At 47.1% G+C, this 22,500-nt stretch overlaps 1 protein-coding gene across 2 annotated transcripts in view; it reads left to right on the top strand.

Annotated features, from left to right (window-relative positions):
* pcbp4 (poly(rC) binding protein 4) overlaps positions 1–22,500 on the top strand; it is a 145,069-nt gene that overhangs the window by 62,460 nt on the left and 60,109 nt on the right. For both annotated transcript variants that reach the window (XM_014168308.2, XM_014168310.2), the window contains exons 2-3: positions 13,737–13,916; positions 14,934–14,957. In XM_014168308.2, coding sequence (XP_014023783.2) covers positions 13,737–13,916; positions 14,934–14,957 — 204 coding nt within the window. The remainder of the gene's footprint in view (positions 1–13,736; positions 13,917–14,933; positions 14,958–22,500) is intronic.

Raw genomic sequence — 22,500 nt, 5'->3', positions numbered from 1 at the left:
GAAAGCACACATTGCAATTATCTGAGTACTGCGCTCAGAAAAAGACATCAAGCAATACAGATACCTGCCATTTTGGAGTAATCTAAAATCATAAATAGCATTAGAAATATTCACTTACCTTTGATCTTCATCAGAAGGCACTTCCAGGTATCCCAGGTCCACAATAAATGTTGTTTTGTTCGATAAAGTCCATAATTTATGTCCAAATAGCTCCTTGTTGTTTGTGCGTTCAGTAAGCTACTCCAAGTGTAGGAAGCGCGGCCAAAATGCCACGACGAAAAGTCAAAAAAGTTATATTTACGTTCATTCAAACATGTCAAACGTTGTCTAGCATCAATCTTTAGGGCCTTTTTAACTTAGAACTTCAATAATATTCCAACCGGACGATTCCAATGTCTTGAAAAACGTTTTGGAACACAGCTACCCCTCACGTGAACTCGCGCCAATGAACTCATGTGCTTTCCTGAGTCAACAACTTCCAACTTCCTTTGTTGGCTCTCTGTTCACCATAGACGCCTCAAACAACTTTCTAAAGACTGTTGACATCTAGTGGAAGCCTTAGGAAGTGCAAAATGAACCCTAAGTCACTGTGTGTTAGATAGGCAATCACTTGAAAAAACTACAGCCTCAGATCCTCCACTTCCTGGTTGGATTTATTTCTCAGGTTTTTGCCTGCCATATAAGTTCTGTTATACTCACAGACATCATTCAAACAGTTTTAGAAAATTCAGGGTGTGTTCTATCCAAATCTACTAATAACATGCATATTCTAGTTCCTGGGCCCGAGTAGAAGGCCGTTTAATTTGAGTACGTTTTTCATCCAGCTGTGAATATACTGCACCCCTACCCAAGAGAGGTTAAGAACAGATTCTTATTTTCAATGACAGCCTAGGAACAGTGGGTTAACTGCCTGTTCAGGGGCAGAACAACAGCTTTGTACCTTGTCAGCTCAGGGCTTTGAACTTGCAACCTTTTGGTTACTAGTCCAATGCTCTAACCACTAGGCTACCCTGCCATTTGAGTACTCTACACTTAGAGAAGTACTCTCCTCTTCTTGTACAGTGGTGGAACAACACTTCCTGTGATCAGTGTGCTAGCATCCTGGCAGTACTTCTGACATACCATCCTCCTAATTACTGTGATAATCAACTCTGCCTTCACAGAGAGGAGAGGAGAGGAGAGGAGAGGAGAGGGGAGAGGAGAGGAGAGGAGAGGAGAGGAGAGGAGAGGAGAGGAGAGGAGAGGAGAGGAGAGGAGAGGAGAGGAGAGGAGAGGAGAGGAGAGGAGAGGAGAGGAGAGGAGAGGAGAGGAGAGGAGAGGAGAGGAGAGGAGAGGAGGAAAGTAGTTTCCTCTCTGACAGGAGGAGAGGACAGGACAGGGGAGAGGAGAGGACAGGAGGAGAGGAGAGGACAGGGGAGAGGAGAGGAGAGGAGAGGACAGGACAGGACAGGACAGGACAGGACAGGACAGGACAGGACAGGTAGACAGGAGAGGATAGGAGGAAAGTAGTTTCCTCTGCCTTCTCCTATCCCAGATCTCTGTCAGGCCCAGACGTGACGTGATTTAACTCACCGAAGATGGTGCTGCAGGTTGTTTAATTCAAACAGAAGGAGTTACGTCATCAGCTAATTGCTAACCTGGAATCAATCACCAGAGAGTCACCTTGTAAACAAACTAAAATACCAACATTTATCGTAGTAAATGTTGGTTGGAGGTAAATTAAATATCCACTTTAGACTGCAGTGGGAATACTGCTGTAAGTGTGGTTCAATCCTGGAAACCCAGGCTCTTTCCTGGAAACCCAGGCTCTTTCCTGGAAACCCAGGCTCATTCCTGGAAACCCAGGCTCTTTCCTAGAAACCCAGGCTAATTCCTGGAAACCCAGGCTCTTTCCTGGAAACCCAGGCTCTTTCCTGGAAACCCAGGCTCTTTCCTGGAAACCCAGGCTCTTTCCTGGAAACCCAGGCTCTTTCCTGGAAACCCAGGCTCTTTCCTGGAAACCCAGGCTCATTCCTGGAAACCCAGGCTCTTTCCTGGAAACCCAGGCTCTTTCCTGGAAACCCAGGCTCTTTCCTGGAAACCCAGGCTCATTCCTGGAAACCCAGGCTCTTTCCTGGAAACCCAGGCTCATTCCTGGAAACCCAGGCTCTTTCCTGGAAACCCAGGCTCTTTCCTGGAAACCCAGGCTCTTTCCTGGAAACCCAGGCTCTTTCCTGGAAACCCAGGCTCTTTCCTGGAAACCCAGGCTCTTTCCTGGAAACCCGGCTCTCTCCTGGAAACCCAGGCTCTTTCATGTTAACATCAAACCTCCTGGGCTGCATTTCATTCCATTTCCTCTGCTTTCAGTCACTCTGTTCCCTTCACTGATCTAATGAGGAAACTAGGTGGCTGGTGGAGCTATTGCTCTTATACTTACCCAGTGAACAAGGAAAGAAGGAGTATCTTCTTGGAAGGAAACTCAGCCCAAAATCCTGGTGCCTTGAACAGTAGCTTGGTGTCTGGGCCTTTAGGGGAGTGACTGAGGGAAGAGAGAAGGGGGAAGGGCACATCTTCCTGGAATGAAACCCAGGCCAGGACTGCCAGGGGGGGGTCCTATGTAGACTGTGTGTCCTCTAGGATCAATCCCCCTGACACACACACACACACACACACACACACACACACACACACACACACACACACACACACACACACACACACACACACACGCCCCAGTCTGTGTGTGTTCCTTCAGTAGAGTGCTTACCTCATGCATGACTGATCTATGGCAACTCTCAAGGGGACAGCTCAGCTCCTGGAGGACACATGGACATCAGTCCTACTTGTGTGTGTGTGTGTGTGTGTGTGTGTGTGTGTGTGTGTGTGTGTGTGTGTGTGTGTGTGTGTGTGTGTGTGTGTGTGTGTGTGTGTGTGTGTGCATGCTTGCGTGCGTGTGCCCCTGCGTGTGCGCCTACGTTTCGTGGTGTTGTGTGTGTGTGTGTGTGTGTGTGTGTGTGTGTGTAAATCTTAACTCCATCCCATCTGAAAGCATTTCAATAATTAATTTCACTGTATGACAGAGTAGCGGTCTGTGGGCCGTGGCTGCTAATAGAAATTCCTTTGTGCTGTGTAACTGCAGCGCTCTGAAGGACACACACAACCACACTTAGAACTAGAGCTGACCCCATTTAGTCGACTGGGCCATTGTTTGGTTGATTTTTTAGTCGAGTGGTGGGCTCCCGAGTCTAAGGCACTGCATCTCAGTGCTAGAGGCATCACTACAGACCCTGGTTCGGTTCCAGGCTGTATCAGAACCGGCCGTGATTGGGAGTCCCATAGGGCGACGCACAATTGGCACTCCATTGTCGTCCGGGTTTAGCCGGTGTAGGCTGTCATTGTAAATAAGAAGTTGTTCTTAACTGACTTGCCTAGTTAAATAAAGGTTAAATTAAATTTAAAAAATGAATATAAAAAAATGATGGCACACCAGACGCCTGTCTGATTCACGCTGATTCACGCCTGTCTGATTCACGCCTGTCTGATTCACGCCTGTCTGATTCACGCCTTTCTGATTGACGCCACTCTGATTCATGCCTGTCTGATTCACGCCTGTCTGATTCACCCCTGTCTGATTCACGTCTGTCTGATTCACGTCTGTCTGATTCACGCCTGTCTGGGGATGCCACAACAGTATCAACAGTAGTACATTTAACGTTTATTCTCATTATTTCTAATCTACAATGTTTGTTTGGTTATGGTTATTTCTGTTCATGCATTCAATATATTATTATTATTACAGTCTTACCGTTGTCATTGTATGTTTGGCTTATTTCATTCCATTTACGACTTGTCAATTTATTCATTGTCTTTTGTTTGGAGCGCTCCTGTCAATCTTGAGTACGGACACTCACCTGATTACTCATAGAAGTAGCCCTAGGTTACCTGGCCTGATTACACATAGAAGTAGCCCTAGGCTACCTGGCCTGATTACACATAGAACTAGCCCTAGGCTACCTGGCCTGATTACACATAGAAGTAGCCCTAGGCTACCTGGCCTGATTACACATAGAAGTAGCCCTAGGCTACCTGGCCTGATTACACATAGAAGTAGCCCTAGGCTACCTGGCCTGATTACACATAGAAGTAGCCCTAGGCTACCTGGCCTGATTACACATAGAAGTAGCCCTAGGCTACCTGGCCTGATTACTCATAGAAGTAGCCCTAGGCTACCTGGCCTGATTACACATAGAAGTAGCCCTAGGCTACCTGGCCTGATTACTCATAGAAGTAGCTCTAGGCTACCTGGCCTGAATACACATAGAAGAAGCCCTAGGCTACCTGGCCTGATTACACATAGAAGTAGCCCTAGGCTACCTGGCCTGATTACTCATAGAAGTAGCCCTAGGCTACCTGGCCTGATTACACATAGAAGTAGCCCTAGGCTACCTGGCCTGATTACACATAGAAGTAGCCCTAGGCTACCTGGCCTGATTACTCATAGAAGTAGCCCTAGGCTACCTGGCCTGATTACACATAGAAGTAGCCCTAGGCTACCTGGCCTGATTACTCATAGAAGTAGCCCTAGGCTACCTGGCCTGATTACACATAGAAGTAGCCCTAGGCTACCTGGCCTGATTACACATAGAAGTAGCCCTAGACTACCTGGCCTGATTACTCATAGAAGTAGCCCTAGGCTACCTGGCCTGATTACACATAGAAGTATCCCTAGGCTACCTTGCCTGCGCGCAAATCTAGGCCTATAAATGTTCCCATTTGGGGATCTGATACTGTTTATGATTGTCTTGGATAACCACTCAGAATGAAAGGGGAAAACATGTCATGTCTGATCCGGTGGAAACCTCATAAAATAGGTCTACCTGATTACTTCTTGTTCCTTGGGCAAATAGCCTACAGCGGTGTCTGTCTGTCCAGAGCTCACTGGCACAAGAACCTCTGAGGGTCCAGAATATTTTATACAATGTTGCACGCTTGCTGGCAGGAGCTTCAGGCAGGACCAAGTTAATAGTTGATATAATGTTTTAAGTTCCTTGCAGACAGGCCATGTGTAGCCAATGTGATTTATACAATATTTATTTGTAATCTGTATATTTTTTCACCTGCATGCCGCAATGTTTTTATTTGTAACTTTTTTCACATATTTGCAATGGTAATAGAAGTTACTTTTATGTTTGTATCATTTTCATTTAGATAATGTTAATCACATTACATTAATTTTGAGATATGAAGACTTTATTAGAAATTAAATGAAACTGTTCCACGAAAATGTGCGTATGAAATGTGATATAACTGGCACGCAGATCAGTAGAATTGGTTGGATAACTTGGCACTCCAAATGGAAAAGATTGCCGACCACTGGTGTAGCCTATTACCAGCAGCTTCAGGAGGGTAATGGCAGAATCAGCGAAGGCCAGCAGCAGGAAGAGCAGGCTCAGGAACAGGTTTATTTATTCTGGTTAGGCTATATTGATCTCTGGTTCCCTCTTACGTCATTTGTGTGTCTTCTTTTTGTAATCGCTGAGCTTAAAGCATCAGACAAGCTCAATGGCCTACATATAGTTGATTTTATTCAAACATAGGCTGCATCTATATTTGGAAAAATGCACGTTTAGACATTTCGACCGATCAAAGAAAGGACAAAAGTACAGACGGCTCTCGGTCGACCAATATTTTTTTGGGGTCGTGGAAAGCCCTACTTAGGACACACATTCACACACTCAGGATACACACACACCTACACACACACATACACACTCTCAGCACACACACTCAGCACCCACACAAATCACACACAAACACTCTACCTTCACCCTTCCTCGAGTAATGAGGGGGGGGGGGGTTAATTGTATAGAGATACCTCCTGTCTTCAGACACATATGGAGATACCTCCTGTCTTCAGACACATATGGAGATACCTCCTGTCTTCAGACACATATAGAGATACCTCCTGTCTTCAGACGCATATAGAGATACCTCCTGTCTTCAGACGCATATAGAGATACCTCCTGTCTTCAGATGCATATAGAGATTCCTCCTGTCTTCAGACGCATATAGAGATTCCTCCTGTCTTCAGACGCATATAGAGATACCTCCTGTCTTCAGACGCATATAGAGATACCTCCTGTCTTCCTTAAAGCATGTTTTATATTTATTCGATGTATTATTTAACCTTTATTTAACCTTTATTTAACTAGGCAAGTCAGTTAAGAACAAATTATTTTTTACAGTGACGACCTACCCCATGCCAAACCCGGAATACGCCTGGCCAATTGTGAGTCTCCCTATGGTAACAGCCATATTATCCACATTAAACAAAGGTGACTATTAGGATTGTAGGGTTGTGGCACTCTGACCACAGCCTTGGTAGATCACTTTCACACTATTAGTGTGTCACGAGCGGAATGAACAGTTTAAGGAGTGAGTCAAACGCAGGAGACTGAGGTCCGTTGGAACAATCTTAATTTAATAAATCCATGGGTAAGTTTCACATACGGCTGGGAGCATAACAGTCAGAAAAATGGACAAAAAGAAGCTCCGTTCAAAAAGCAGACGGGGCGCAGCCCGGCAACCCTAATGCCTAGATAATATAAGTAACACCACACGTAACAACGAACAATCCCACACAAATCCTAGCTAAACACAGACAGACTAAATAACCCCCCCACTAATGACAAAACACAAAACAGGTGCAAACAAAAACCAGACATAACTAATAGACACTGAAACACAGATCGGTAGCAGCTAGTAGGCCGGCGACGACGACCGCCGAGCGCCGCTCGACCGAGGAGAGGCGCCCCCTTCTGTGGATGTTGTGACATAGTGGATCCCTTTCACGCTATTGGTGAAACCCTTTCACGCTATTGGTGGATCCCTTTCACACTATTGGTCGATCACTTTCACACTATTGGTGGATCCCTTTCACACTACTGGTGGATCCCTTTCACACTATTGGTGGATCCCTTTCACACTATTGGTGGATCCCTTTCACACTATTGGTGGATCCCTTTCACGCTACTGGTGGATCCCTTTCACACTACTGGTGGATCCCTTTCACACTACTGGTGGATCCCTTTCACACTATTGGTGGATCCCTTTCACACTATTGGTGGATTCCTTTCACACTATTGGTGGATCCCTTTCACACTATTGGTGGATTCCTTTCACACTATTGGTAGAGCCCTTTCACACAGTCGTGCTTAATATTTTCCTTTCTAGCTGACGGATGATACATAACCCGGCAAGTAACCGTAGTAACCTTAGTGTAGTGTAGACAGGGAAATGTGCCAGAGACTGCCTGGCTGGACTGACTAACTGACTGTGGAGCATGCAGAGGGGAGGGGGGAGGAGAGGAGCGGGGAGAGGAGAGGAGAGGAGAGGAGAGGAGAGGAGAGGAGAGGAGAGGAGAGGAGAGGAGAGGAGAGGAGAGGAGAGGAAAGGAGAGGAGATGAGAGCGGGGAGGGGGGAGGGGGGCAGGAGAGCAGAGGGGAGAGTAGAGGAGAGGGGAAGAGGAGAAAAGAAAACAAAAAGAAGAGGGGAGGAGAGGAGAGGTTCGAAGAGGAGAGGAGAGGGGAGATCTGTGAGGCCTTGACAGGCAGGGTGTGCGGCCGTGCGTGATACATGAACTGTGCACGCTATGCTTCAGGGACAAACAGAAAACAACACAGCCCTATGCAAATGGTGCCGGTGGGCTGGAGCAGGAGCGATGGTTTAGAGAGTGTAATGGGCGAGGGATGGAGGGTTCCATATGTATGTTGATACTAGTGGCGTTGCTACTTTACCCTTCATACTATGGTGTTACTAAGGCTGTTAATAACCTGTTACTAGGGCTGTTTCTAGGGCTGTTATTAGGGCTGTTAATGGGGCTGTTACTAGGTCTATTACTAAGGCTGTTTTAGGCTGTTACTAGAGCTGTTACTAGGGCTGTTACTAGGACTGTTACTAGGGCTGTTACTAGGGCTGTTACTGGGGCTGTTATTAGGGCTGTTACTAGGGATGTTACTAGGGCTGTTGCTAGGACTGTTACTAGGGCTGTTACTAGGGCTGTTACTGGGGCTGTTACTAGGACTGTTATTAGGACTGTTACTAGGACTGTTACTAGGGCTGTTACTAGGGCTGTTACTAGGGCTGTTACTGGGGCTGTTACTAGGACTGTTATTAGGACTGTTACTAGGACTGTTACTAGGGCTGTTAATAGGGCTGTCACTAGGGCTGTCAATAGGGCTGTTACTAGGACTGTTACTAGGGCTGTTACTTAGGCTGTTACCAGGGCTGTTACTAGGCTGTTAATAGGGCTGTTAATAGGCTGTTACGAGGGCTGTTACTAGGTCTGTTACTAGGGCTGTTACTTAGGCTGTTACCAGGGCTGTTACTAGGCTGTTACTAGAGCTGTTACTAGGGCTGTTACTAGGGCTGTTACTAGGGCTGTTACTGGGGCTGTTATTAGGGCTGTTACTAGGGATGTTACTAGGGCTGTTGCTAGGACTGTTACTAGGGCTGTTACTAGGGCTGTTACTGGGGCTGTTACTAGGACTGTTATTAGGACTGTTACTAGGACTGTCACTAGGGCTGTTACTAGAGCTGTTACTAGGGCTGTTACTGGGGCTGTTACTAGGACTGTTATTAGGACTGTTACTAGGACTGTTACTAGGGCTGTTAATAGGGCTGTCACTAGGGCTGTCAATAGGGCTGTTACTAGGACTGTTACTAGGGCTGTTACTTAGGCTGTTACCCGGTCTGTTACTAGGCTGTTAATAGGGCTGTTAATAGGCTGTTACGAGGGCTGTTACTAGGTCTGTTACTAGGGCTGTTACTTAGGCTGTTACCAGGGCTGTTACTAGGCTGTTACTAGAGCTGTTACTAGGGCTGTTACTAGGACTGTTACTAGGGCTGTTACTAGGGCTGTTACTTAGGCTGTTACCAGGGCTGTTACTAGGCTGTTACGAGGACTGTTATTAGGACTGTTACTAGGACTGTTATTAGGACTGTTACTAGGACTGTTATTAGGACTGTTACTAGGACTGTTACTAGGGCTGTTACTAGGGAGGTTACTAGGGCTGTTATTAGGGCTGTTATTAGGGCTGTTACTAGGCTGTTACGAGGGCTGTTACTAGGCTGTTACGAGGACTGTTATTAGGACTGTTACTAGGACTGTTACTAGGGATGTTACTAGGGCTGTTACTAGGGAGGTTACTAGGGCTGTTATTAGGGCTGTTACTAGGCTGTTATTCGGGCTGTTGCTAGGGATGTTACTAGGACTGTTACTAGGGCTGTTAATAGGGCTGTCACTAGGGCTGTTAATAGGGCTGTTACTAGGGCTGTTACTCGGGCTGTTACTTAGGTTGTTACCAGGGCTGTTACTAGGACTGTTACTCGGGCTGTTACTAGGACTGTTACTCGGGCTGTTACTAGGACTGTTACTCGGGCTGTTACTTAGGCTGTTACCAGGGCTGTTACTAGGACTGTTACTCGGGCTGTTACTAGGACTGTTACTCGGGCTGTTACTTAGGCTGTTACCAGGGCTGTTACTAGGCTGTTACTAGGCTGTTACTAGGCTGTTAATAGGGCTGTTAATAGGCTGTTACAAGGGCTGTTACTAGGACTGTTATTAGGACTGTTACTAGGGATGTTACCAGGGCTGTTACCAGTGAAATGCTTACTTACCAACAGTGCAATTAAAAAAATAAAAAGGTATTAGGTGAACAATAGGTAAGTAAAGAAATAAAAACAACAGTAAAAAGACAGTGAAAGATAACAGTAGCGAGGCTTTAACAGTAGCGAGGCTACATACAGACACCAGTTAGTCAGGCTGATTGAGGTAGTATGTACATGTAGATATGATTAAAGTGACACTGTCCTACTCTGTAGAATTAGAGAGGGGTGAGAGGATAATTACTCAACATGTATTTCTGATAAACCCCTAGAAAACCATGTGACCAAGGTTTGGTCCTGTGTGCCAGCTAGCATCACATTTGTGACCTACTTTCAAGCAGAACTGTGTTTTGGGGAAGTGTGTGTGTGTGTGTGTGTGTGTGTGTGTGTGTGTGTGTGTGTGTGTGTGTGTGTGTGTGTGTGTGTGTGTGTGTGTGTGTGTGTGTGTGTGTGTGTGTGTGTATGTATATGTGTGTTTCCCAGCAGCAGAATATTACCCTGTAAACACAAACACACACACACTCTCACACACTCCCTCCTCCCACAGCTGCAGTTCCTCAGGCATGACAATTGAGTCTCTAATTACTGTAACCATGCTTCTGGCAGACAGGCAGTCTTAGGCTGACACACACACACACACACACACACACACACACACACACACACACACACACACACACACACACACCACACCACACCACAGGAGGTTAGTGGTATCTTAAGTAGGGAGGACAGGCTCGTGGTAATGACTGGAGCAGAATCAGTGGAATGGTATCAAATACATCAAACACATGGTTTCCTTGTGTTTGATGCCGTTCAATTTGCTCTGGTCCAGCCGTTATTATGAGCCGTCCTCCCCTCACCAGCCTCCACTGACACACACAGTATCTTAGCTGAGACACGAAGACGAATGTCTAAATGTTTCTCACCAGACAGATGCGAAGAGGATGAGTCATACAGACACATACAGAGATGTCGTTTTTTGCTTTTCTGCCATGTGTGTGATGACTGTCTGCAGGGGCTTTTAAGCGTCTACCAGGCGAGTGGCATGTTCAAGCCAGAAGCTGATTTAATGCTCACTTAAGCTTTTGACAGATTCTCAATTAAGTTTTTTAAATTAGAGTGCTGATTTGCTGTGCTAGCTCCTGATACTTGGCAATCATATTACTGTTCACAGTCTTGATTGGACCTTTTGTGTTGCACAGCCTATATATATATATATATATATATATACGTAGATGGTTAAATCCTCCGTCCAACGCGGGTTTGGGCCAGGAGCAGGGAGGGGTTCCTGAGGGTGAGCTGGTGGAAGTTCCGGCTGGCTGTGGCTCCACGACTGGAGCGGGAGTCTCCTAAACTATGGCTAGTCAAGGCTCTGGCTGAGAGGGTGTACAGACCTTGGTGTGGTGGACTGTGCACTCTGGAGTTGTCTTCATCTGCTGGGGAGCTATGCCGCTCTGGAGAGCAGAAGCGGACCGGATTCTTCCGTGCCTCTGGCCCGGGGTGACCTAGAGGGACATCGGTCGGGAAAGCAGCTGGGCCACCTCACTGTGGAAGTCCCAACGGTCCCATGGAGGAAGCGAATGCACTGGCCAGGGAGGCCTGAAGTAGAGTCTGTTAGGGGAGTTGCTGGGCCGACTCTGAGAGGTATGAAGTAGAGTCTGTTAGGGGAGTAGCTGGGCCGACTCTGAGAGGTATGAAGTAGAGTCTGTTAGGGGAGTAGCTGGGCCGACTCTGAGAGGTATGAAGTAGAGTCTGTTAGGGGAGTAGCTGGGCCGACTCTGAGAGGTATGAAGTAGAGTCTCTTAGGGGAGTAGCTGGGCCGACTCTGAGAGGTATAAAGTAGAGTCTGTTAGGGGGAGTAGCTGGGCCGACTCTGAGAGGTATGAAGTAGAGTCTGTTAGGGGAGTAGCTGGGCCGACTCTGAGAGGTATGAAGTAGAGTCTCTTAGGGGAGTAGCTGGGCCGACTCTGAGAGGTATAAAGTAGAGTCTGTTAGGGGAGTAGCTGGGCCGACTCTGAGAGGTATGAAGTAGAGTCTGTTAGGGGAGTAGCTGGGCCGACTCTGAGAGGTATGAAGTAGAGTCTGTTTGGGGAGTTGCACACACACACACACACACACACCCTAGAAGAAGTCTTTGTGATTCTATAAGGAAAGGAAAATATATGTACATATTAACAGCTGTAAAGCAGCTATACAATTAGCACCTTAGACTACATAGCCTAGATAGCATATCACTGCAGACACATATTCACACAGCTACAGATAGGATGGCAACGTCTTGGCGGAGAGAGAGTCTAATTACTGCTGCCAGTCACGACTTGTGACCTTTTCTCTCCAGCCAGCTAGAGATCTTATGTAATAGGCCGTAAATCAAGTGTGTATGTGGAAGTACACCAGGCCATCTAGAATCATCTTCTACTGGCTTCACTTTTCTTGCACGTAACACAGACTCGAACAGTAGCATTAGCATGCACATAATAACAGCTACGAATATGCAATTATTACAGTAGCTGGCAATTCTCTACTTAGACAATAGTATGCATTACCTTAACAGGTAAGCAATGCTAACCGCTGGCGACAGAAAACTAAGTTACATATTTAACAAGATAACCAACGCTAGCAAGGTTTCCGTAGCATGTATTGATCATCAGAAACTATCCCCAACAATACAAGGCACAAACACTTCTAGAAAAAACACTGAAAACTTGGTCCCCAGCCAAACTTGGCATCCTCATTGGCCAAAGACGATAACCACTCTGAGCTAGAGAGGGAGGGTCCAGAGTCCACATGTCCACATGTCCATGAAACCTGGCAGTGATTATAGAGGTGAGAAGGGGATAAATCACACTAACGGGACTGTGAGGAAAGTCACATGCACAGGCATGGCCTTTTTTACACATTGTGTTCCTTGTTCGTTGTTCCCATCGTTATGTAGAAGTGTTTGAAAAGATAGACTCTGGGTACAATGAGCTAAACTGTGTTGTTAACAACGACCTGTTTCTCTAACAACGACCTGTTTCTCAGACAATGACCTGTTTCTCTAACAATGACCTCTTTTCTCAAATAATGACCTGTTTCTCTAACAACGACACATTTCTCTGACAATGAACCACTACTCGAACAATGACCTGTTTCTCTAACAATGACCTGTTTCTCTAACAATTACCTGTTTCTCAGACAACAACCTGTTTCTCAGACAACGACCTGTTTCTCAGACAATGACCTGTTTCTCTAACAATTACCTGTTTCTCAGACAACAACCTGTTTCTCAGACAACGACCTGTTTCTCAGACAATGACCTGTTTCTCTAACAATGACCTGTTTCTCTAACAACTACACATTTCTCTAACAATGAACTGCTACTAACAACAACCTGTTTCTCAAACAATTACATGTTTCTCCGACAATGAACCGCTACTCTAACAATGACCTGTTTCTCTAACAACAACCTGTTTCTCTGAAAATGACCTGTTTCTCTAACAACGACCTGTTTCTCAAACAACAACCTGTTTCTCTGAAAATGACCTGTTTCTCTAACAACAACCTGTTTCTCTGAAAATGACCTGTTTCTCTAACAAAAACCTGTTTCTCTGAAAATGACCTGTTTCTCTAACAACGACCGGTTTCTCTAACAATGACATGTTTCTCTAACAATGACCTGTTTCTCTGAAAATGACCTGTTTCTCTAACAACGACAGGTTTCTCTAACAATGACCTGTTTTTCTGAAAATGACCTGTTTCTCTAACAACGACCTGTTTCTCTAACAACAAGCTGTTTCTCTGAAGCTTGTTGCTGACGTACTGTACTGTATATAGCCATTCTTTGGTTTCAGTTGTATCACGTATACGGGTGATACATTTCCTTTTTCAAAAATTATACAATTGTTACGTTTTCTGGGATAACTCAAAATAATAATCAATAACCAATAATCGCTATAATCAAGAATAACAATGTTGTATTGTTAATGTCCCTCTTCCCAGAAAGCTGTGAGCAGAGAGACCCCGCCCCCCATTTCACTCCCTTCAATAATCAATAATCACTATAATCAATAATAACAAAGTGTTGTACTTCCTGTGTGTTCCTACAGAGAGCTGTGAGAAGAGAGAGAACCTCTCCCTTCACCCTGAGAGTCTGTCTGTCTGTCTGCAGAGCATCTTTCATGCGTCTCCTTGTGTCTCAGTCTCACATCAACATGAACTGTGAACAGGACTTTGGAGAGGGGGGCATGAACGTCACCCTTACGCTACGGCTCCTCATGCACGGAAAGGTAGGTCTGTCTGCTTGCCTTAGAGGATGACACACATGTGGCCAGGGGTGGACTTGATCTAGTGGTCTAGTGGTCTAGTGGCTATCTGGAGTGGTCTAGTGGTCTAGTGGCTGTCATGGGTGGTCTAGTGGTCTAGTGGCTGTCTGGGGTGGTCTAGTGGTCTAGTGGCTGTCTGGGGTGGTCTAGTGGCTGTCTGGGGGGGTCTAGTGGTCTAGTGGCTGTCTGGTGTGGTCTAGTGGCTGTCTGGGGTGGTATGGTGGCTGTCTGGGGTGGTCTAGTGGCTGTCTGGGGTGGTATGGTGGCTGTCTGGGGTGGTCTAGTGGCTGTCTGGGGTGGTCTAGTGGCTGTCTGGGGTGGTCTAGTGGCTGTCTGGGGTGGTATGGTGGTCTAGTGGCTGTCTGGGGTGGTCTAGTGGCTGTCTGGGGTGGTCTAGTGGCTGTCTGGGGTGGTCTAGTGGTCTAGTGGCTGTCTGGGGTGGTCTAGTGGCTGTCTGGGCTGGTCTAGTGGTCTAGTGGCTGTCTGGGGTGGTCTAGTGGTCTGGTGGCTGTCTGGGGTGGTCTAGTGGTCTAGTGGCTGTCTGGGGTGGTCTATCTTCTTGTGACTGTCTTAGGTGGTATGGTGGGGTAGTGGCTATCTGGGGTGGTATAGTGGTCTAGTGGTCTAGTGGCTGTCTGGGGTGGTATAGTGGTCTAGTGGCTGTCTGGGGTGGTCTAGTGGCTGTCTGGGGTGGTCTAGTGGTCAAGTGACTGTCTTAGGTGGTATGGTGGGGTAGTGGCTGTCTGGGGTGGTCTAGTGGTCTAGTGGCTGTCTGGGGTGGTCTAGTGGTCAAGTGACTGTCTTAGGTGGTATGGTGGGGTAGTGGCTGTCTGGGGTGGTCTATTGTCTAGTGACTGTCTTTGGTAGTATGGTGGTGTAGTGGCATAGTGGTCTACCACCCCAGAGAGCAACTTGACCACTAGATGACTCCTGGCAGGATTAAATCAATATAGTGACATTTTACTTTCTTTCCTTTTGCAGGAAGTTGGCAGCATCATCGGAAAGGTGAGACGCAGTCTCTCTCTCATCCTCTCTCTCTCACCCCTCTAATTCTCTGTCTGTCTGTCTCTGTCTCTCTCTATTTCTCTGTTTCTCATCCTCTCTCTCTGTCTCTCAGCCCTTTAATTCTCTGTCTGTCTGTCTGTCTGTCTGTCTGTCTGTCTGTCTGTCTGTCTGTCTGTCTGTCTGTCTGTCTGTCTGTCTGTCTGTCTGTCTGTCTGTCTGTCTGTCTGTCTGTCTGTCTGTCTGTCTGTCTGTCTGTCTGTCTGTCTGTCTGTCTGTGTCTCTCTCTATTTCTCTCTGTTTCTCATCCTCTCTCTCTCTCTCTCTCAGCCCTTTAATTCTCTGTCTATCTGTCTCTGTCTCTCTCTATTTCTCTCTGTCTCTCATCCTCTCTCTCTCTCTCTCTCTCTCTCTCTCTCTCTCTCTCCCTCTCTCTCTCTCTTCTCCCTCTCCCTCTCCTTTCTCTCACTCTCTCCCTCCCTCCCCCTCTCCCTATGTCATCATCCCTGAGGACAGTTCTCTCAGATCCTGTTCAGTATTAATCAGTTCCTATGACAGTTCTCTCAGATCCTGTTCAGTATTAATCAGTTCCTATGACAGTTCTCTCAGATCCTGTTCAGTATTAATCAGTTCCTATGACAGTTCTCTCAGATCCTGATCAGTATTAATCAGTTCCTATGACAGTTCTCTCAGGTCCTGATCAGTATTAATCAGTTCCTATGACAGTTCTCTCAGATCCTGTTCAGTATTAATCAGTTCCTATGACAGTTCTCTCAGGTCCTGTTCAGTATTAATCAGTTCCTATGACAGTTCTCTCAGATCCTGTTCAGTATTAATCAGTTCCTATGACAGTTCTCTCAGGTCCTGTTCAGTATTAATCAGTTCCTATGACAGTTCTCTCAGGTCCTGATCAGTATTAATCAGTTCCTATGACAGTTCTCTCAGGTCCTGTTCAGTATTAATCAGTTCCTATGACAGTTCTCTCAGGTCCTGTTCAGTATTAATCAGTTCCTATGACAGTTCTCTCAGGTCCTGTTCAGTATTAATCAGTTCCTATGACCGTTCTCTCAGGTCCTGTTCAGTATTAATCAGTTCCTATGACAGTTCTCTCAGGTCCTGTTCAGTATTAATCAGTTCCTATGACCGTTCCATCAGGTCATATTCCGTAGCATCTCCTCTTTCTTAACACAGTATAATTTTAATGACATTTGAGGAGGAATTATATTATATTAGTGTGATGTCTGGCTCCTGCATCAACATCTAGTTGTACTGTGATCTAGATACTAGAGACTCCAGTTATCGTGAGGTAGTGTACTGTAACACACAGGCACACAGCCAGGCAGTGTACTGTAACACACAGGCATACAGCCAGGCGGTGTACTGTAACACACAGGCACACAGCCAGGCAGTGTACTGTAACACACAGGCATACAGCCAGGCGGTGTACTGTAACACACAGGCACACAGCCAGGCAGTGTACTGTGACACACAGGCATACAGCCAGGCGGTGTACTGTAACACACAGGCACACAGCCAGGCGGTGTACTGTAACACACAGGCACACAGCCAGGCGGTGTACTGTAACACACAGGCACACAGCTAGGCAGTGTACTGTAACACACAGGCATACAGAAAGGCGGTGTACTGTAACTCACAGGCACACAGCCAGGCGGTGTACTGTAACTCACAGGCATACAGCCAGGCGGTGTACTGTAACACACAGGCATACAGCCAGGCGGTGTACTGTAACATACAGGCATACAGCCAGGCGGTGTACTGTAACTCACAGGCATACAGCCAGGCGGTGTACTGTAACACACAGGCATACAGCCAGGCGGTGTACTGTAACACACAGGCATACAGCCAGGCGGTCTACTGTAACACACAGGCATACAGCCAGGCGGTGTACTGTAACTCACAGGCATACAGCCAGGCGGTGTACTGTAACTCACAGGCATACAGCCAGGCGGTGTACTGTAACTCACAGGCATACAGCCAGGCGGTGTACCGTAACACACAGGCATACAGCCAGGCAGTGTACTGTAACACACAGACATACAGCCTGGCGGTGTACTGTAACTCACAGGCATACAGCCAGGCAGTGTACTGTAACACACAGACATACAGCCAGGCAGTGTACTGTAACACACAGGCACACAGCCAGGCGGTGTACTGTAACACACAGGCATACAGTGGCTGTGTGCCCTTGTCTCTGTCCAGGACTACCCAGCAGAGCCAATATAGACATCAGAGGCGTTCTGAGGGCTGACATCCAGCTAACCTGCTGCTAATACACTTTTCTATCACACACACACACACACACACACACACACACACACACACACACACACACACACACACACACACACACACACAAAGGGCACGGCAGATATCAGACATCAGAGCCAGTCCTGAGGGCTGACCTCCAGCTAACCTGCTGACAATACACCTCTGGGTCTGGGCCAGTCATTTCATCTAGCTGGTTCTCCACTGTAGTAGGAGACAGAATCCAGATCCACAGTAGAACCAGCCTGCCTGCAGACATTAGAGCTTGTCTGGCTCAGGGCTAACCCTGCTGCTATAATAACTCTGACACACGCACACACACACGCACACACACACGCACACAGACACGGCACACAGACACACACACAGACACACACACACCATCAGCGGTCAGGAGCAGTCCATTCCATCAACAGCAGTCAGGAACAATCCTATTCCATCTAGAGCAGTCAGGAGCAGTCCATTCCATCAACAGCGGTCAGGAGCAGTCCTATTCCATCAACAGCAGTCAGGAGCAGTCCTATTCCTTCTAGAGAAGTCAGGAGCAGTCCTATTCCATCTAGAGCAGTCAGGAGCAGTCCTATTCCATCTAGAGCAGTCAGGAGCAGTCCTATTCCATCAACAGCAGTCAGGAGCAGGCCTATTCCGTCTAGAGCAGTCAGGAACAATCCTATTCCATCTAGAGCAGTCAGGAGCAGTCCTATTCCATCTAGAGCAGTCAGGAACAATCCTATTCCATCTAGAGCAGTCAGGAGCAGTCCTATTCCATCTAGAGCAGTCAGGAGCAGTCCTATTCCATCAACAGCAGTCAGGAGCAGTCCTATTCCATCAACAGCAGTCAGGAGCAGTCCTTTTCCTTCTAGAGCATTCAGTAGCAGTCTTATTCCATCAACAGCAGTCAGAAGCAGTCAGACCATCTAGAGCAGTCAGGAACAATCCTATTCCATCTAGAGCAGTCAGGAACAATCCTATTCCATCTAGAGCAGTCAGGAGCAGTCCTATTCCATCTACAGCAGTCAGGAGCAGTCCTATTCCATCTACAGCAGTCAGGAGCAGTCCTATTCCATCTAGAACAGACAGGAGCAGTCCTATTCCATCAACAGCCGTCAGGAGCAGTCCTATTCCATCTAGAGCAGTCAGGAACAATCCTATTCCATCTAGAGCAGTCAGGAGCAGTCCTATTCCATCTAGAGCAGTCAGGAGCAGTCCTATTCCATCAACAGCAGTCAGGAGCAGTCCTATTCCATCTAGAGCAGTCAGGAACAATCCTATTCCATCTAGAGCAGTCAAGAGCAGTCGTATTCCATCAAGAGCAGTCAGGAGCAGTCCTATTCCTTCTAGAGCAGTCAGGAGCAGTCCTATTCCATCAACAGCAGTCAGGAGCAGTCTTATTCCATCAACAGCAGTCAGGAGCAGTCCTATTCCATCTAGAGCAGCCAGGAGCAGTCCAATTCCATCTAGAGCAGTCAAGAGCAGTCCTATTCCATCTACAGCAGTCAGGAGCAGTCCTATTCCATCTAGAACAGACAGGAGCAGTCCTATTCCATCAACAGACGTAAGGAGCAGTCCTATTCCATCTAGATCAGTCCTATTCCATCTAGAGCAGTCAGGAGCAGTCCTATTCCATCTAGAGCAGTCAGGATCAGTCCTATTCCATCTAGAGCAGTCAGGAGCAGTGCTATTCCATCTACAGCAGTCAGGAGCAGTCCTATTCCATCTAGAACAGACAGGAGCAGTCCTATTCCATCAACAGCCGTCAGGAGCAGTCCTATTCCATCTAGAGCAGTCAGGAGCAGTCCTATTCCATCTAGAACAGTCAGGGGCAGTCCTATTCCATCTAGAGCAGTCAGGATCAGTCCTATTCCATCTAGAGCAGTCAGGAGCAGTCCTATTCCATCAACAGCAGTCAGGAGCAGTCCTATTCCATCAACAGCAGTCAGGAGCAGTCCTATTCCATCTAGAGCAGTCAGGAGCAGTCCTATTCCATCTACAGCAGTCAGAACAATCCTATTCCATCTAGAGCAGTCAAGAGCAGTCCTATTCCATCAAGAGCAGTCAGGAGCAGTCCTATTCCTTCTAGAGCAGTCAGGAGCAGTCCTATTCCATCAACAGCAGTCAGGAGCAGTCTTATTCCATCAACAGCAGTCAGGAGCAGTCCTATTCCATCTAGAGCAGCCAGGAGCAGTCCTATTCCATCTAGAGCAGTCAAGAGCAGTCCTATTCCATCAACAGCAGTCAGGAGCAGTCCTATTCCATCAACAGCAGTCAGGAGCAGTCCTTTTCCTTCTAGAGCATTCAGTAGCAGTCTTATTCCATCAACAGCAGTCAGAAGCAGTCAGACCATCTAGAGCAGTCAGGAACAATCCTATTCCATCTAGAGCAGTCAGGAACAATCCTATTCCATCTAGAGCAGTCAGGAGCAGTCCTATTCCATCTACAGCAGTCAGGAGCAGTCCTATTCCATCTACAGCAGTCAGGAGCAGTCCTATTCCATCTAGAACAGACAGGAGCAGTCCTATTCCATCAACAGCCGTCAGGAGCAGTCCTATTCCATCTAGAGCAGTCAGGAGCAGTCCTATTCCATCTAGAACAGTCAGGGGCAGTCCTATTCCATCTAGAGCAGTCAGGATCAGTCCTATTCCATCTAGAGCAGTCAGGAGCAGTCCTATTCCATCAACAGCAGTCAGGAGCAGTCCTATTCCATCAACAGCAGTCAGGAGCAGTCCTATTCCTTCTAGAGCAGTCAGTAGCAGTTGTATTCCATCAACAGCAGTCAGGAGCAGTCCTATTCCATCTAGAGCAGTCAGGAACAATCCTATTCCATCTAGAGCAGTCAAGAGCAGTCGTATTCCATCAAGAGCAGTCAGGAGCAGTCCTATTCCTTCTAGAGCAGTCAGGAGCAGTCCTATTCCATCAACAGCAGTCAGGAGCAGTCTTATTCCATCAACAGCAGTCAGGAGCAGTCCTATTCCATCTAGAGCAGCCAGGAGCAGTCCAATTCCATCTAGAGCAGTCAAGAGCAGTCCTATTCCATCTACAGCAGTCAGGAGCAGTCCTATTCCATCTAGAACAGACAGGAGCAGTCCTATTCCATCAACAGACGTCAGGAGCAGTCCTATTCCATCTAGATCGCTATATCTGGCAGTCAGGAGCAGTCCTATTCCATCTAGAGCAGTCAACATCCTATTCCATCTAGAGCAGTCAGGAGCAGTCCTATTCCATCTAGAGCAGTCAGGAGCAGTCCTATTCCATCTAGAGCAGTCAGGAGCAGTCCTATTCCATCTAGAGCAGTCAGGAGCAGTCCTATTCCATCAACAGCAGTCAGGAGCAGTCCTATTCCATCAACAGCAGTCAGGAGCAGTCCTTTTCCTTCTAGAGCATTCAGTAGCAGTCTTATTCCATCAACAGCAGTCAGAAGCAGTCAGACGATCTAGAGCAGTCAGGAACAATCCTATTCCATCTAGAGCAGTCAGGAACAGTCCTATTCCATCTAGAGCAGTCAGGATCAGTCCTATTCCATCTACAGCAGTCAGGAGCAGTCCTATTCCATCTACAGCAGTCAGGAGCAGTCCTATTCCATCTAGAACAGACAGGAGCAGTCCTATTCCATCAACAGCCGTCAGGAGCAGTCCTATTCCATCTAGAGCAGTCAGGAGCAGTCCTATTCCATCTAGAACAGTCAGGGGCAGTCCTATTCCATCTAGAGCAGTCAGGATCAGTCCTATTCCATCTAGAGCAGTCAGGAGCAGTCCTATTCCATCAACAGCAGTCAGGAGCAGTCCTATTCCATCAACAGCAGTCAGGAGCAGTCCTATTCCATCTAGAGCAGTCAGTAGCAGTTGGTATCCATCAACAGCAGTCAGGAGCAGTCCTATTCCATCTAGAGCAGTCAGGAACAATCCTATTCCGTCTAGAGCAGTCAAGAGCAGTCGTATTCCATCAAGAGCAGTCAGGAGCAGTCCTATTCCTTCTAGAGCAGTCAGGAGCAGTCCTATTCCATCAACAGCAGTCAGGAGCAGTCTTATTCCATCAACAGCAGTCAGGAGCAGTCCTATTCCATCTAGAGCAGCCAGGAGCAGTCCAATTCCATCTAGAGCAGTCAAGAGCAGTCCTATTCCATCTACAGCAGTCAGGAGCAGTCCTATTCCATCTAGAACAGACAGGAGCAGTCCTATTCCATCAACAGACGTAAGGAGCAGTCCTATTCCATCTAGATCAGTCCTATTCCATCTAGAGCAGTCAGGAGCAGTCCTATTCCATCTAGAGCAGTCAGGATCAGTCCTATTCCATCTAGAGCAGTCAGGAGCAGTGCTATTCCATCTACAGCAGTCAGGAGCAGTCCTATTCCATCTAGAACAGACAGGAGCAGTCCTATTCCATCAACAGCCGTCAGGAGCAGTCCTATTCCATCTAGAGCAGTCAGGAGCAGTCCTATTCCATCTAGAACAGTCAGGGGCAGTCCTATTCCATCTAGAGCAGTCAGGATCAGTCCTATTCCATCTAGAGCAGTCAGGAGCAGTCCTATTCCATCAACAGCAGTCAGGAGCAGTCCTATTCCATCAACAGCAGTCAGGAGCAGTCCTATTCCTTCTAGAGCAGTCAGTAGCAGTTGTATTCCATCAACAGCAGTCAGGAGCAGTCCTATTCCATCTAGAGCAGTCAGGAACAATCCTATTCCATCTAGAGCAGTCAAGAGCAGTCGTATTCCATCAAGAGCAGTCAGGAGCAGTCCTATTCCTTCTAGAGCAGTCAGGAGCAGTCCTATTCCATCAACAGCAGTCAGGAGCAGTCTTATTCCATCAACAGCAGTCAGGAGCAGTCCTATTCCATCTAGAGCAGCCAGGAGCAGTCCAATTCCATCTAGAGCAGTCAAGAGCAGTCCTATTCCATCTACAGCAGTCAGGAGCAGTCCTATTCCATCTAGAACAGACAGGAGCAGTCCTATTCCATCAACAGACGTCAGGAGCAGTCCTATTCCATCTAGATCAGTCCTATTCCATCTAGAGCAGTCAGGAGCAGTCCTATTCCATCTAGAGCAGTCAGGATCAGTCCTATTCCATCTAGAGCAGTCAGGAGCAGTGCTATTCCATCAACAGCAGTCAGGAGCAGTCCTATTCCATCAACAGCAGTCAGGAGCAGTCCTATTCCGTCTAGAGCAGTCAGGAACAATCCTATTCCATCTAGAGCAGTCAGGAGCAGTCCTATTCCATCTAGAGCAGTCAGGAACAATCCTATTCCATCTAGAGCAGTCAGGAGCAGT

The sequence above is a fragment of the Salmo salar genome, chromosome ssa22 (genome assembly GCF_905237065.1).
Source record: "Salmo salar chromosome ssa22, Ssal_v3.1, whole genome shotgun sequence".
In the NCBI taxonomy this organism is placed as follows: domain Eukaryota; kingdom Metazoa; phylum Chordata; class Actinopteri; order Salmoniformes; family Salmonidae; genus Salmo; species Salmo salar.
Note: the sequence above shows the minus strand (reverse complement) of the source record. Positions and strands in the feature narration are given on the sequence as shown.